General features: G+C 35.0%; 1 protein-coding gene across 1 annotated transcript; it reads left to right on the forward strand.

Annotated features, from left to right (window-relative positions):
- The first annotated feature begins 3760 nt into the window (after nucleotides 1-3760).
- C4H3orf38 (chromosome 4 C3orf38 homolog) lies at nucleotides 3761-11021 on the forward strand. Its single transcript, XM_070750151.1, has 3 exons — nucleotides 3761-4060; nucleotides 6499-6719; nucleotides 8503-11021. The coding sequence occupies exons 1-3, from the start codon at nucleotides 3922-3924 to the stop codon at nucleotides 9085-9087; spliced, it is 945 nt and encodes a 314-aa protein (XP_070606252.1). The 5' UTR covers nucleotides 3761-3921; the 3' UTR covers nucleotides 9088-11021.
- The last annotated feature ends 5269 nt before the right edge of the window (nucleotides 11022-16290 follow it).

Consider the following 16290-nt stretch of genomic DNA (forward strand, 5'->3'; position numbering starts at 1 on the left):
AGACTTTTCTCAATTTACTTTTGTAAATCATGCAAGATTGCACAAATATGGTACCTAAGTTATCTACTTTTGAGATAATTAAAATCCAAAAACATTTTGTAATATATTTGTACATCTTACTATATAGGAGATTTTATTAAAAATATTTTAATACTTTATATTATTAAATGGGAGTTATTTGCAAATCTCAGTCTTCAATTGTGTCTTAATTGGAATTTATTTAATTTGGTCAGATTAGATAATAGGTTTTCCTTGTACAGGAGTCCTAAAATTGGCTATTTTAAATGACAGCATGTTTTAATATATCAATACATGAAACCAACTTTTTTCAAAAATAAAACATTGATTTTCTGGTACATCAGTATATTAGCAGTTTTAGTGTTTCGTTTTTTAAATCTGCATTAGGTATGATGATATTGTAAAGATAACATACTAAGCTTGACTTCTGGTTATTACATAGACACAGCTATGCACTTTTCATAATGATAATATAAAATGGTTTGCTGTTACTTTATTGCATGTTTTTTTTGACTAGCTTAACCTGTTATTTCCTATGGATCTGTCATCCAGGCCAAATTCAAGGTTATAATTTAAGACCAATAAGGTATGCCAGGTACTAACACTTGCTGAGATGGATAATTAGTGCTGTGGCTATGAACGGGAAATATATTTTAGTACTCCCTAAACTGGTTGTTAATTTTTTAGATATAAAAAACAGTTTTTCTACTGTAATTTTAGTGTCTTTCTGCACTCTTGACATACAAGCATCCAAGTATCCAGACTTAAAGAAATATAAGCCTTTTTCCTTAGGAAAACATTCCATTTCAAATTAATTCCAAATTACATAACTAGTATAAAACTGAAAGGGAAGTTTAACCACCTTCAAAATGTTCAATTTTTTACTTGCTATGTTATCAGTTTTAATCAAAAGCAGTTGAGTGGAATTTTAAGGTACACCATTTGATTTGTTGTGCTTTACCACCAAACAAAAAGAAATACAAATGGTAACATTGCTAGAACACCTGTCTTTCACTATTGACTTATCGGCTACTTTAAAATAGATTTGCAATACTTAATTTCAGGATGTTCCCAAATGCTGTTAAACTCTATTATGAGTTAGTAATTAAATTAGCCTAACTTCATATTATAAAATACACTTTTGGAAAAAAACCATTGACTGCTCTTTGTAAGTGATTAGTATTTTGATTTTCCACCAGCTTTTAAAACATGACACTGATAGTTTGTTTTTAACCAGAAGTGTTACATGAGTGACTTCAAACACATGTTCGTCATTGGCAAGTTTTCATTATTGCAGGAAATAATATTCTCTTTTCTAATTAATTTAGAATTGACATTGGTATTGCAAAAGTTGTATTTCTCAAATGGCTTGTGTAATGCCCTCTTACCTCTAGTCTACAATGAGAAAGCAGGAATCATCATGAAGTACTTAATGGACCCATTGAAAATGGGTTCCCCTGCCCCACCTAAAAGGATGTAAAAATTCCCAGAACAAGATTACTGTCATCTAGCTTGAAAATTAAATCTTAAAATGTTAAATGATTGTTAGTGTTCCCCAATGTTTTGCCAGCTAATAAACACTTGATATACTATTCAATTAATCTTCCTATTGAATAAAAAACTACATGGCTGATATTTCTAACTAGATACCAGATATATAAATAAGACATTACATAAAAATTATACTGTACTTACTTCAAGCATCTCCATTAAATCTGACTCAAGCTAGGTACAATTAATCAAATTTTCTGATTTTTTTTTAAAGGATAACCAGTAGTACTTACAACAGATCCTCCACTACTCTAAATATTGACAGTCATTTTAATTTTAAGTCATAGCCTTTAGAATACTTGACTCTTAAAGGATGTCTCAAACTTGTTTATCCATTGGGTTTGTCACAAGGCTTTGTGCATCCACAGTCATGCAAAAAGAATTGATCTGGCTATTTTATCTCTGCCAACTCTTTTACAGAACAAATTTGAAATGCTTATCTATGGGGAAGGTCACTGGTACTTTGGTCTAGCCATATTCAGTTAAACATCTAGAGCTGTATAGTTTGAATCATGTAGGACAAGATTCAGCATTTCTTGTTTAATGCCAAGGTGTAGGATGAAATACTTTAAAGTTTTTTATTTATTTATTTTGCATACTATAACACCTTGATTACATGCAGTGTGTGTATTCTTGAATTCTTATGTTTAATTTGTAAAACCAATTACAGATTTAACAAGTGAGGAAATTTGTGCTTCCCTCTTGATGGTTAAATTATTTTATTCTACATTTTATACGAGTACAAATAAAAACTGAGCCATCAAATTGCAATAAATCAATAGTAGCATTTAATTTAATTTTTTTGTATTGTTAATAGATTTGTTCAATAAAATGTTATTGTTCAATAAAATATTAAAAATATGTCTGGAATTCTGAAAAAAACATTTAGCTTTGTTAGATGCAATATTGCTACACAGCAGCTAGCAAGACATTTCGTATAGCTTTAATTCAAAACTATATCCTGAAGAAGGTGATACTTAAGTAAACAAGCACTAACTTGCTTGAATACACAATTTGGTAACATGAAAAGCTGCAGAATATATAATGACAAATTTAATACGAACTGTTCAGGCTTTTATTGGAAACAAAAGTTACAGCATGATTTTAAAAAATCCAATACCAATATCGACCCCAATAATAGATTTTGAGAAGTCAAACTTAACTTTTTTTTTGAACTTTGTAAAAGTATTTCCTTTGCTTTCTTCTGATCACTGTCTTTTGAGGTGAGCTTATTTGCTTTTCTATGAAATCATTGGGATTTATTTTTTCCTTCTGTTCAATCGTGTCTAGTTTTCAAGAGATTCGAAATCCCATCAATATTATTGGCAAGATTTTTCAGAAGTGGTTTTCCTTTGCCTCCGTCCCATGTGAGAAAGTGACTTGGCCCAAGACCTAGAACTCGCAGTCCCCCAGTTTCTAGGCTGATGCCTTAATCGCTGCACTAACTGGCTCATTCACAAGACTAATCTGCAATGAAAGAATCTTGTTTTCCACATTTCATTCTGGAGTTCCTTTTCTTAAAAACTTTAGCCTTACATTTAAGTCATATTTGGGATATTATATACAGTATTACCAAAACGTGTGCGTAGTACTTACTTATTTAGTCCCGTCGTTACATTCGTGTATTTGGGGAAATGTATGTATAACAATTTTATTTTTGGTATGGCATTGGAAAATGGAAATATTTGAATAGAGATGACATCACCCTCTTGGTTTTTTTTAATGAATCTTCCTATTATGATATCGTGATATGTTTTAATATCGTCACATTTGACATGGTTGTCGAAGAATAATGTACATATAAGTTATGGTCAAATAAAATAGCTGAACAGAAGAGCCTCTGTTTAAAAATAGAGGAGATAAATTTGGACTTTAGTACCAAAACAAAACTTTCAAACAAAGCTTACAACAAACATCTACGGACATTTATAAAAAAAACCTAATTGTAAAACGGGAAAGCACAAGATAAGAGTTGTTTTGTTTTGCAAAACCAGAGCTGGTATTCAAAGGACCATATACCTTAGTTGGACGTAATGAAATTAATTAAAAAACAACAACAACCTCCAGAAAGATTAATAACACAGAATCCCATCTAAGTGACGGAACTACAAAGTCCGCTTCCGTTCCAAGCCGAACAGTTTTCATCCGCACTCTCGGTGTTGATTTGTCGAATTACGAAAGCGCAGAAGGAGGAGTGGAGGAGGCGTAAGACACAACAGGCGGAAGTGGCGTTGTTCCGCCCTGCGTCGCTCTGTTGTCAAGGTTTCAGGCAGCTGCTTCAGTTGCTCGCCGCTGGTCTGCGCTTCCCGTCTCGCGCTCGTAGAAGCAACGCTCCTCCCGCCCCCCCTCACCATGGCTTCGGTTGGGGCGGGGATGACCGAGCGCGAGCGGGACGGCTCCCGGGAGCTGTTGGAACTGCTCCAGACCGATGACCTGCTGGCTCTAGCGGACACGGTGACCAGCCGTCTTGTGCAGCCCAGCAACCGCCAAGGTACAGTATATGAAGGAGGTAGAGGAACCCGATATCCTTATGAGCAGGAGTATTCCAACCTTGGCCACTTTAAACCTGGAGGACTTCAACTCCCAGAATTCCCCAGCCAGCAAAGCTTCTGGGAGTTGAAGTCTTCAGGCTTAAAGTGGCCACGGATGGAAGACCCCTGCTCGTGAGAGTTTGAAAGAGGCATTTGGGGCCTCCGATGGAAAATGCTTATTGGGTTGAGGTTCATTAATACACTTATCAGAATGAGATATTCGTTTATTCACCCCTCCTAAGTAAGGGGGGTTGGGTTCAGCTGTGCCCGAAATATTTTGGCCTCGCCATATCCTTCAACTGCATTCATATAGTGAGGTTTCTCTCCCGCCTACTGGTGAGGCACAGGTGTTTTGCCATAGAAATTGCCTTATTAATATATAACCTGGTTTGAAAATAGCTTGCAAACTGACACCAGGCCTTGTGGCTTCTGTTCATCCAGGATCATCAAGTTTCTTTAAACATCTTTGAAGAAAGGGTGATGGTGGCAGATGATGTGGAACAAATACCCAATTTCTGGCTGTTATGGTTAAGATTAGCCAGAGTCATTTATGGAAAATATATATGTTTCTCTGAAGCACTCTTTTCCCCCTAGTACTGTGTTTTGGTTACAGTACCAAAATGCCTATATCTTTTTCAAACATGTTTTTAAAAGTAACATTTTTCAAACTAATGTTCCTCTTCTCAGTGTGAAAGGAGTTGTAAAAGCATTGTGGCAGGAATTCAAGGATGTAAAGACAATTTATCATTTTGCTAGGGCAGGTTTTTCTTTTTTTTAAATAAGCAGTTTCAATTAAAAAATGTTACTAAAATTACAGTAGTTTCCCTATCCTGGGTACAGAGGGGGAAAAACTGAACAATGTAAACATTAGCTGTACATTTGATTGTTCCTAATGTGGAACAGCTTGCCTCCAGAAGTTATGAATGCTCGAACACTGGAAGTTGGTAAGAAGATGTTGGATAACAATTTGTATCAAGTAGTGTAGGGTTTCCTGCCTAAGCAGGGAGTTGGCCTAGAAGACCTCCAAGGTCCCTTCCAACTCTGTTGTTATTATTATTATAGCTCTTAGACAAAATATTTTACTAATTAAATATATTAGCAGATAAAATTACTGTATTATGCCAAAATAAAACAATTTCTTTGTTCAGATACTATTTATAGATCAATGGGAAAGTAATAGCCCCAGATATAGAGCAAACCATTATGATAAAATCATTTTATGCTGGATCTATTGTTACTTGACTGATGATTTCATACAGCTTTCATATAAGTAATAGCACATCTACAGCACATAACAGTATATATTAAGAGTTGTATTAACTTGTAGGTAAATAATAATAAAATATTTGAACAATATTAAAGTGAGTGTTCATGATCTTGCAATCTTTGAGAACCTTATAAATTCTGTTTAATATTCTTATGCACATAATTAAAAATGCACCAGTTTTATTTAATTTTCTTCTTATTGTCAGTCTAAGCAGAAATATTCACTTTCCATTCTATCTTTACAGCCAAAATAAAGCTTCTTAAATGTTCTTCTCATATTAACGATGTGTGCTATTAGTCTATATTTCAAAATACAGCAAATGAAGTAATAGGTCTGTGTTCAAAACCATAAATATGATTGTCTTACTACAGGCAAACTTCAGTTTTTAGAAGTTTGAGAAAATGATAATATGCTATCACAAAGGATCAAAAGTATAAATTGCTGATAAGGATTCAGAGTAATGTAGTTCTTAACTATTTTTTAAAAATGAAATATACACCCTGATCCAGCCCTCGTTTCCTAAAAAATAATTATGAATTATTATTTTTAAATTGTATTATTACAAAACATAATATAGGAAGTTGTTTTATATGTGTCACATTGTTGCCCATCTAAGCCAATATTAATGAATTAATTGCAAATGGTTTCCAAAAGGTCCAGTTAAGAGTTTTTCTAGATGGACAAAAACATGAGCTCAGGAATTATGGATTATGAATGGCAGCTAGCGGGGCATTTCATAGGCCATAGGTAACATATTGCTTCTCTCACTAGGAATGATGAGACTTAATTACATGATTTTTTTATTTTTCAATGGGTGAAAGAGTTCTACATTTTCAGCAAAAATCAAAGGAAGTTGATTCTTTAAACCACAATTACTAATAATTATGTTTAACAGATCTTTATAGAATGGCTTTTTCTGGGCTATGTCTTTTGCTAACCTTCCCATAATATAAAATTCTTGGAGCAGCTTCATCAACAAAACTGCCCTCTTTATGTTACATATTTATAATTCAGGAATATATTTTCAGAATTTTAGATTTACAATCAAATTGATAAGTTTTATTTTGCAATGAAATTAACTTTACGTAATACAGTATATATATATATATATATTTCTGATTTTGTTTATAGATGCCATAAATGTCATCTTGCTGTACAGTCAAAGTGCTGAAGAGCTGTTGAAAAGAAAGAAAGTATTTCGAGAGATAATCTTCAAGTACTTGGCAACAAAAGGAATTATAGTGCCACCTTCTTCTGAAAAGCATCAACTTGTTTATCGTGCCAAAGAGTACTGGTGTGAAGGGCTGAAAGTCTGTGTTTCAGAGCAAACTTATACTAATCCTAGTATGCAGGTGAGGTACATAAAGAATATTAGGAAATGTGAAAAATACAATTATATTTAATTATTGTTCTTCATTGGATTTCCATTTGTGATTTCTTTTTATTTATTGCTGGAATTCATTGACTTCATCTCTTGGTTGGCACAGAGCCTTGGGAGACTCAATCTACCTTCCATGCCAGTTGGATCTGAGGTGACCCAAGAGTTCATAGCTACCAGGACAGCCGTAACAATATCCAGACCCTGACAACCGTAACAATATCCAGACCCTGATAAATACCAGATCCATTGGTCATACATGGATCTGGTATTTCGTTTGGAGCAGTGACTATGTGAAATTTGGGAAGCTTTTGGTGTCTCCTTATGATAATATCACACCCTGATTACCATGGGATTCTCTGACACTGTCATCTATTGCAAGGAAGTTAGTTCCATTAGACAGTCCATGCCTGGCAATTGATGGACCTTGATGGGTTTCATAGGGGTCTGTAGGTTGTTCCTGCTCCTCTGCTGCATGATTGCTTTGTCGCCATTCGAGGAGACATCATCAGTGTGCTTGAATTGACGAAACATTTGCAACCAAATTGCCAAGCTCGGAGCTCAAATCAACAACCTAACTACCAATCCAAGCTACAATTAATGAAACATATTTCAATGGGTAGTTATGCATGGTTTCAGAAGAAGACATATTGCATTTCTGCTTCATGAGTTCCATTGGTTACTAGTCTCTTGAGTACAGTTCAAGGTGCTGCTTTGACCTTTAAAGCTCTACACATAGTATGAGATCACATTATTTGAGGTGCTGCGTTTCACCAATTACATCTAATTAACTTACCTGATCCACCAGAGAGGTTATGTTGTAACTCCCATCAGCTGGCGGGTCCTAGCTACCAGGCCTTTTCTTTTGTGGCTTCTGCTTCATGGAACATCCTTTCCACTGAAGTGACTCTAGCTTATTACCTGATTGTGTCATTGGGCATGAGGACTCCAAAGGACTAGCAAAATATTAATTATCCAGTGTAATTAGCATATGTTTTCCACCTAATGTTTTTTAAAATTGTTTTATATCTTTTATGATTTTAATTTTATATTTTTATAGTTTTTAATAATATTTAATAATAGTATGTTATTTTCAACTTTGTTGTATGCAACCCAAAGTCACTTGTTTGTGAGATGGGCAACCATGAAAATATGACAAATAAATAAAATTGCTCACTTATTTTATTTGTATTATTATTGTATCCTCCTTAAATAAAATTCAAAAAAATGTTAAAAACAAAATGTAAAACCCTTTTTATTGTACCTGTTTGCTTTATTAATTTCTAATAACTATCTTTTCAACTACAGAACAAACAGGATGATATGTAAAGTTGTATATCTTATATGTCATTCTGAAAAGGTAAAACAAATTCTTTTCCTGCCTTGATATTGATCTTTAAAGCCCTATATGACATGCTTTGATATGTTACACACACATGAACACTATAAAATGTCACTATTAGCAATTAACAGATTAAATAAAAACACTCAGTGTCTTCAAATAAATAAGAATATACATAACTTTCAATATCTTTCAATTAATAATTCACATTCACTCCACAAAATTATTATTCAGGCCCTTAGGTAGTTCATAAATAAAGCATGTACATTGATAAATACTATTTCAAAGCAAGGACTGTTTTCCTGTTACCGTTTCATTCCATTTTCTCTGCTTTTTTATAATCTTTTTAATTCTTGTTATTTTTTATAAAGTAAAAGTGATTATTCTATTCTACTTCATGTTTCTTATTTTTCAGCAAGAAGATGGAGGAACACCAGGCGATCAAGATGACAACAAAGAGTGTCACAATCTGGCAGAAGAATTTTGTCAGTGGTATTTTAGAATGCTAAACTCTCAGAACCCATTGATTGGAGAACCACAACAAGAATGGGGACCACAACATTTTTGGGGTGATGTAACTCTAAAATTTTGTTACAACACCTCTGAACAAAACATGGAAGAGTACTCAGGTGCCGAATTGGTGAGCCTTCGCTTGCTGTCATTAGTGAAAGAAGAATACCTCTTCCTGAATCCCAACTTGAATGCAGGTGGCCTGAAGTGTACAGTTTCACGATATGGATTAGTTGTGGTAGCAGTAGCTGGCACAGTTCATAGAAGTACTTCTTGTTTGGGAATCTTTGAACAAATCTTTGGCCTCATCCGCTGCCCATATAGGGAGAATACGTGGAAAATCAAGTTTGTTAATCTAAAGATTGTTGGCCAGAATGCCATAGAGCCTGGGACCCATACAGAAAGACCCCGCATAAAATACGAGCAAGAAGAACTGCAAGAATTTTATGTGTCCAAGGAACTTACCTTGATTGAGCCTCAAAAATACTGACTGTTCTGTTTTGCAAAATGAGGGAGAAAAGTATGTGGGCCTTGGAAAATACAGCTGGAGAGCATACTCAAAAGCATTCGGTAATTTATTTGCTTTTTTTTTTTTTAATTCACACTTTCCTACTACGAGATATTCCTGACCACTAATCGGAGAGATTTGCTGAGGGTATTTGCTGGCTTCATTCATGCCCCCAAATTTACAATTTGAAAAAATTCTTTGGCAGATTATTTTCTAAATGAGAAGGGAGGGAAGGTGAGAAGATACTCCTACTTTCCTGTCAACTGCTGCAAAGTATTGACATAGAGGATGAGTGGCACTGAATAGCTGGAATGAATCAAATATAATTGAGAAGCATAAAGTACTGGAGATGTAATATTGTTATCTTGACTACTTGTAGCTTCCTTCCCCCCCCCCCCTTTCGGGTAGAAAAATACCGAAGTGTGATAAATCTCTTAAGTTTACAAGATATTCTTTTGCCAAAGACTTCATTTTAAGTCTTAGTTAAATAACCTTTCACATTTTAATCTCAGGGTTGTACAAAACAAAGCATTTTTGATAGAATTTTCTGTAAAGACAGCGACATTATTAAAATGATTGATTTTTAAATCAGTATATGCATGAAAAAGCACTGCCAAATTAGAGAGTTTTCATGAGGAATTTATGAAACAATTTTACTTTCCTCCATAAAATACGGTGAAATTTGTTATTTGTCTTATTTGTTATGTACAACCCTTATTTGTGTTGCTATTTACCTATAGCAAACCTACTTTTAAAAATACAGAACAATTGTGAAATTATAAAAAAGCACTTAATTTGTGGCAGTTATTACATTGAGTTTATTTCATTTATACTACTTTTTATTGTTCCTAATAAAAATTGCAATCTTCAGACTAATTATAAAAAGGCAATATTATTACTTCAGAAAATTGTGGAAGAATCAGTTCTTCTCACTATTACTTGTACTTCTTACTACAGTACTTCAGATTATTGTGGAACAATCATAGCTACCAACGTTTGTATAATTTGTTCATGAGTCCTTAAAAGTAAAAATCAAATATGTGATGCTTTTATAGAATGTAAAATAATATTTTATTTTGTTTTTGGGTTTCCTGTGTGATAGATATTTAAAAGATATATATGTCATTACAAACAGTGGTGGGTTCCTACCAGAATGGCTAATTGCGTGCAGCTCTGTGGCTCTGACACGCGAGTGCGGGATCGAGTGCAATTTCCTGCATCTGCACAGGATGCAAAATCTCACACGGGGATGAATGCACGCACATCGCCGTGTGAGATTTTTACATCCTATACAGATGCGGGAAGCAAAATTGCTCTCGATCCCGCACTTGCGTGCCACAGCTGCAACATTGCGCATAGTTAGCCATTCCAGTAGGAACCACCTACTGATTACAAATAGAGACTGTATTTTTGAACACTGGTATTTAAGTGCATTTCTGCAGTTATCTTCAATTACATTACACAATAGCCTACTGCTAGTAAACCGTTTTTAAAATAAAAGACAATTGTTTTTAACAATACTTTGGTTTAAAATCTGGTAGATGTGTTTTCATCAGATAAAATGTCTTACTGCTGGAAACTGAAACAAAGTTGTATTTTCCCACTCTTGCTCCTTTTTAATTTGGATCCTTTTAAAGAGCTTGTACTGACTTATTTTTATCATTTCTTTTTCAATCAAAATCACAATGTGAGAGTTGGAAAACTCTTTGAAGATCTAATCCAATTTCCTGTCTGGTCCAGGAATCTACTCCCACATTATCTTTGTGAGATACATATCCACATCTTGTTTAAATGTTTCCAGCTAAAGAGATGTTTCCACCTGCCAGTTATTACTATTACAAAATTGTATCTAATATCTAATAAAAATATATTTCCCTATAATTTAAATAAATGGTTTGTTACCTTCTGGGCATGTTCCAATTTGTCAGTGTCATTATTAAAATATGCCCAGAAATATTCAGTACTCTAGTTGTCAACACCAACACACCGACAATGATATATCTTAATTTTGATACTGTATTTATATCAAAAAGCCTATGGTTATATTTGTATTTGTTTTTATTTTATTTTATTTTTTTTTGGGGGGGGGGGGGTTTGCAGCTGCAAAACTGGTCCGATAGTCTAGGAAGATAAAGACATTGCACATACATTCTTTGGAATAGGCTGGCAGGGTATCTGTTCCAAATCAACTGGTGAACATCGGTGAATGAGAGTGGACAAATCTGGATCTCATCCCTTCTCTCCTCTGCTTGTCTCAAAGGAGTCTCTTCTTTGTTTCTCTTTCCCTTCTCTTTCCCTTCTCTTTCCCCATTGTCTTTTTTTCTCTCCCTTCCCACCCTTAAACCACCACCTTTTATATCGACTCCCACTGCCTCATCTTCAGGGCAGCTCCAGCTGACTCCGCTCCCCAAGACTACATGTTGCTCCCTGAAGCGCAAGTCAGGTGGAGCCATGCACTCCAATTCTGGATGCTCAGCAGTGTACTGGCAACACTGCAGCTCCAGCTGACTTCCACAGGTCTGTGCAACACTGCTGCCATTTTACATCATCGTCCTCCTACGCCTTTACACTTTTCAAACACTTTTTTTAAAAATAGTGCTTTTCGACCCATTGTACATGTACCACCTGCCATGTTCTGAGTTACCACCTGTGAATAAGCCTACCATGGGTTAAAAACCACAGTTTACACCATACTAGCTCTCAAATTTATAATTTTAAAATTTGTAAGAAATTTACATTCATGTTGCTGAAATCTCCCCATTGATCTAGTTCCATGATGGCAAACCTATGGCACGTATGCCACAGGTGACGTGGAACAATATTGGAGGTCACGTGAGACTTCGCCATATTTCTGATTCAGTGTGCATGCGCGCGCTGGCCAGCTAATTGTCAGCCTTCAGAAAGGCTGTTTCATCCTCTGGATTCTTCAGGGAAGCTTTCCTAATTCCCCAGAGGAAAAAAAATCCCCCAATGAACAAACCGAAGTTCATGAAAATGGACTTCCAGTTTGGTGTTGTGTTGGTTTTTGCACTCCCGAGGGTTCAGGGAAGCTTCCTAAAGTCCCGGAGTGCAAAAAACAGCCCAATGGGCAAACTGGAAGTTAGTTTTTCCGAACTTCTGGTTTGCTCATTGTGTTGTTTTTTGCACTCTAGACCTGTGTTTAGCTCAAGGGAAACTTTACTTTTTGCTAATCCCTGATCACTCAAATCTACTAGGCAAATTCCATCCTGCTACAAACCAATCCTGGGAATCCTCTTCTCCATCTACACCAATCAATAGGATGGGGAGAGGGAGGTGCAGAGGTTAAAGAACTGTATTTTATTTCTAAATGAATAATGTGTAACTCATAAGAAGAGATAATGCTAATGTGTTCATTTAACCAATGACTTATTCATACAATCAAAAATGCTGAAGGCATTTTAGGGAGGGAGATGGGGGAAAAAAGAGTCAGAATGTATTGCCAAAGCCACTTTGAAAGAATACATTCTTTCTGGATAATGTGGATATAAGACAGTCCTAGGGGATTTCTCTGCTAAATGTGTTGACTGTTTTAGATTGCCTATGAATAAATCATCAATGTGAGTGAGAGAGCACCACCTTGAGATTCACCTTGTGTTGAATTTTCCTCCCCCACCAGCTTGTTTCTTCTGATGCCTTTTAAAAAATATTAAATGGTGATGCAAAATGACTTCCTCTTGTGGTGGAGGTGCTCAAAGGAATAAGCTGTGTCAAATACATGTTCTGAAAAATGAAGGGAAGAATTGAATATCTTATCTAAAAAGACAGGAGGAGAGACCAGAGATGCATTTGTTTCATGCATGCAGAAAAAAAGTACTTATCTTGCTTTTTGGAACAAGAGAGCTGCTGTTGAACCCATTCATCTATAATGCATATTTCCTTGGTCCCGATTACCTCTATCAGATGGAGACAATTCACCTGTCATTGATAAAAAATGAACTCAGTCTTGCTGTTTTTGAAAGCTAGCCTTCTCCCAATTGGTCAATGATGTCAAGCTATGATTTATTTATTTTTTTAAAAAGACCTGTATTGGTGCTAGAGCATACTGTACAGGGAAATGTTATCCATGACAGCTGTCAGAGAGAAAAAAATAAGAGCGAGCTGGCTGACAACAAAATTTCAACTGACCTGTTAACTAACCTCTGTCTCAGAATCTGGATCCCTGTAGGCTTACAGAATTCAGACTGAAATAGAGAGCACCAGGATGACAAAAGAATAGCCCACACACTTTACCTGACTACAAATTGTAACAATCATATCAGTGGGAAGATTGGAACAGGGATTGCTTTCCTTAGGCACCTGTTTTCCTGTATTTACACTTACTCGAAATAAGAAAAATAATGTAATTATATTGTAAGAAAAATGAGGACATTTGATTGAACAAATGGAACAAAATGAACAAGCCAGGTGGTTATCAGAAGAATATTTTATGTTTGGTAGTTATTGGCTAAAATAGTCAAATTGCTACCCAAAAGTTGACAAGATGTTGGGAAAAAATTATTTGTGGCTTGTTAGATATTTTAGAAATAGGAAAACTATAAGAATGAAAGACCATGTAAAGAAATACATACCAATAGTTCAGTCGTTTAATTGTTTGGCTTCACTGTTGAGCATTCACATTCACATCAACACCTATATCCTATATCTATTTATGGCAGTGTTTCTCAGTCTTGGCAATTTTAAGATGTGTGGACTTCAACTTTAAGATGTGTGAACTAAAAAGTTCACACATCTTAAAGTTGCCAAGTTTGAGAAACACGGTTTAATGGTGTGTTAGATTGTAAGGTACAACAGGTGCATTGCCTGGAAATGATTCTAATTTTCTTCTCTGCCTCAAGCAACCAAGTATCTTGGCTACATCTGAAGTAGCAGTTAGATAAGAGTCCTGGTGTCACAGTTGTTTGAATGCAGAATTGCAGGCTAACTTTGTTCTGTCCTGATGGGCTTGAGATTGACTCATCCTTCCATCCTTCTGAGGTTGGTAAAATGAGGACCCAGATTGTTGGGAACAATATCCAGGCATTGTTAAAATGCCCAGAAAGTGCTGTAAAGCACAATGAGATGATATACAGTGTATATATATAGTAAGTCTAAGTGCTATTGCTATTTGGATTAAATAGTAAAGCCTAGGTAGTCTTTAAGAATAGCTTTATATCTCTTTAAAGCTAACATAGTATAATTCTAGTGAATATAAAACAAAACTGACTCTGTATAGGAAGGATTGCAGTTAACATGCCATATTTAACTGTCATGAAAGCCTCTGGATGTGAAAGAGGCCACCCAAATTCATTTGAACCTGCAAGCAGTGGTAAAAGGAGACCACGGGTTAAAAATCTCAATTACTTAAAATTGACATCCACTTCTTTTCTTGGCATATATGTTCATTATACAGTCATTTTTCATCTGAGATGGTGATGACATGACTGAAGTTTATTAACAGTGAGACAAGCATGTGAGCCACTGAAAGTAACATGTTAGTTTTCCATATATGATAAACTTAGGAAGTCAAGCTATATGGAATCAGATTGCATAGCCTTATATTTCTCTTTCAATGGTGTAGTCCTACTTTTATTTTAAAATTAGTTTGGAATCTAATTATGTTGTAATATATTCAAGCATAATTTTGACCTAAATTGGACTAGTTCATTTAAACTACATTTGTCTAACTATTATCTTAAAATGCTAAACATAATTATGGTATTTTAATATAAGTTATAAGGAAATTTCAATAGATGAGAGGGGCAAGTGAGAGAAGAAAATCTTTATCAAATAAAGATTTGCCTATTTATAGTAATAAAGAAAGGACAAACAGCTGAAGAGGTTAGGAATATACTAGCAAGGAGAAAATTAATTTGTTCACTAAGATGTGATCTCTACTGGAGAGCACATAATTAAAGAAATGAAAAGTCAAATGATCCCATATTCAATGCATTGCAATAATTGAACAGTAGACTAGCTGTCAAACATTTTGAGAGTAACAGTAAATTGCCCTTAGAAGCCAATTCAGTGGAATAAAAAGCCTATTTGGTTAAAGAGAAACAAATGCAACAATATAGATGTGTATTACAAATATGTTTGAAATGGATTTTCATCTTATTTGGAAGAGTTACTGTATATAGTCACTCAGGCCACACAGTCAGTACTCCAGCCAATATACATAAAATAATCATCACTCCAAACATAATGCAATAAAAATGACAAAATAACAACAACACACAAAATAACAACAGCACACAAAATAACAACAGCACACAAAAACAACACAAGAGCACACAAAAGATTTAAACTTAATATTAACCGCTCCAAACTTGACTGTAAAAAATATGACTTCAGTAACCGAGTTGTTGAAGCGTGGAACTCATTACCGGACTCCATAGTGTCATCCCCAAACCCCCAACACTTTACCCTTAGATTATTTACGGTTGACCTATCCAGATTCCTAAGAGGTCAGTAAGGGGCGAGTACAAGTGCACTAGAGTGCCTTCCGTCCCCTGTCCTATTGCTCTCCTATATCTTCTATCTTCTTCTATTCCAATATCTCTTCTTCTATTCTTTCATTGATATGTTCTAATACTATATCTTCTTTTCTATTCTTTCTTAGATATATTTTACTATGAGTATCTCCTCTATAACCTTCATCATGTATTTTACTATGTGTATATCGATATATACCCACTAAAACCCTCATTGTGTATTGGACAAAATAAATAAATAAAATAAATAAATAAAATCCATAAGCCAGTATCTCAACTACATCATAATTCCACCCAGAAGACGGGCTTCATTCTGAGCCAGTGCCCAGAGACAAAGACAAGGTTTTAAGGCTTTCCTGAAAGCTAAGAGCATCTGAATCTTAAGGTGAGGTAGGGGGAACTTGATCAGAAAAGCAAGTCTTCAGAGAGGGGCGGCATACAAATCTAATAAATTATTATTAATTATTATTATTATTCATAAGAGAAAAGGCTTTCTTGTTAGGTCTCATCAGATGACATTGCCTCAAAGAAGTGTCTGAGTTGTGTTCAGAAGCTGTCCACTCAGAATCAGATACAATATCAGGAACTGGAGACATTTCAGAATGAGGACAATACAGTAGGAATTCTTGAGAAGATGTTTACTTCTTCTTTGTAGGAAAACTATACTCTCTATGTTTTATTTACATAACATCAA

This window comes from Erythrolamprus reginae, chromosome 4, assembly GCF_031021105.1.
Source record: "Erythrolamprus reginae isolate rEryReg1 chromosome 4, rEryReg1.hap1, whole genome shotgun sequence".
In the NCBI taxonomy this organism is placed as follows: Eukaryota; Metazoa; Chordata; class Lepidosauria; order Squamata; family Dipsadidae; genus Erythrolamprus; species Erythrolamprus reginae.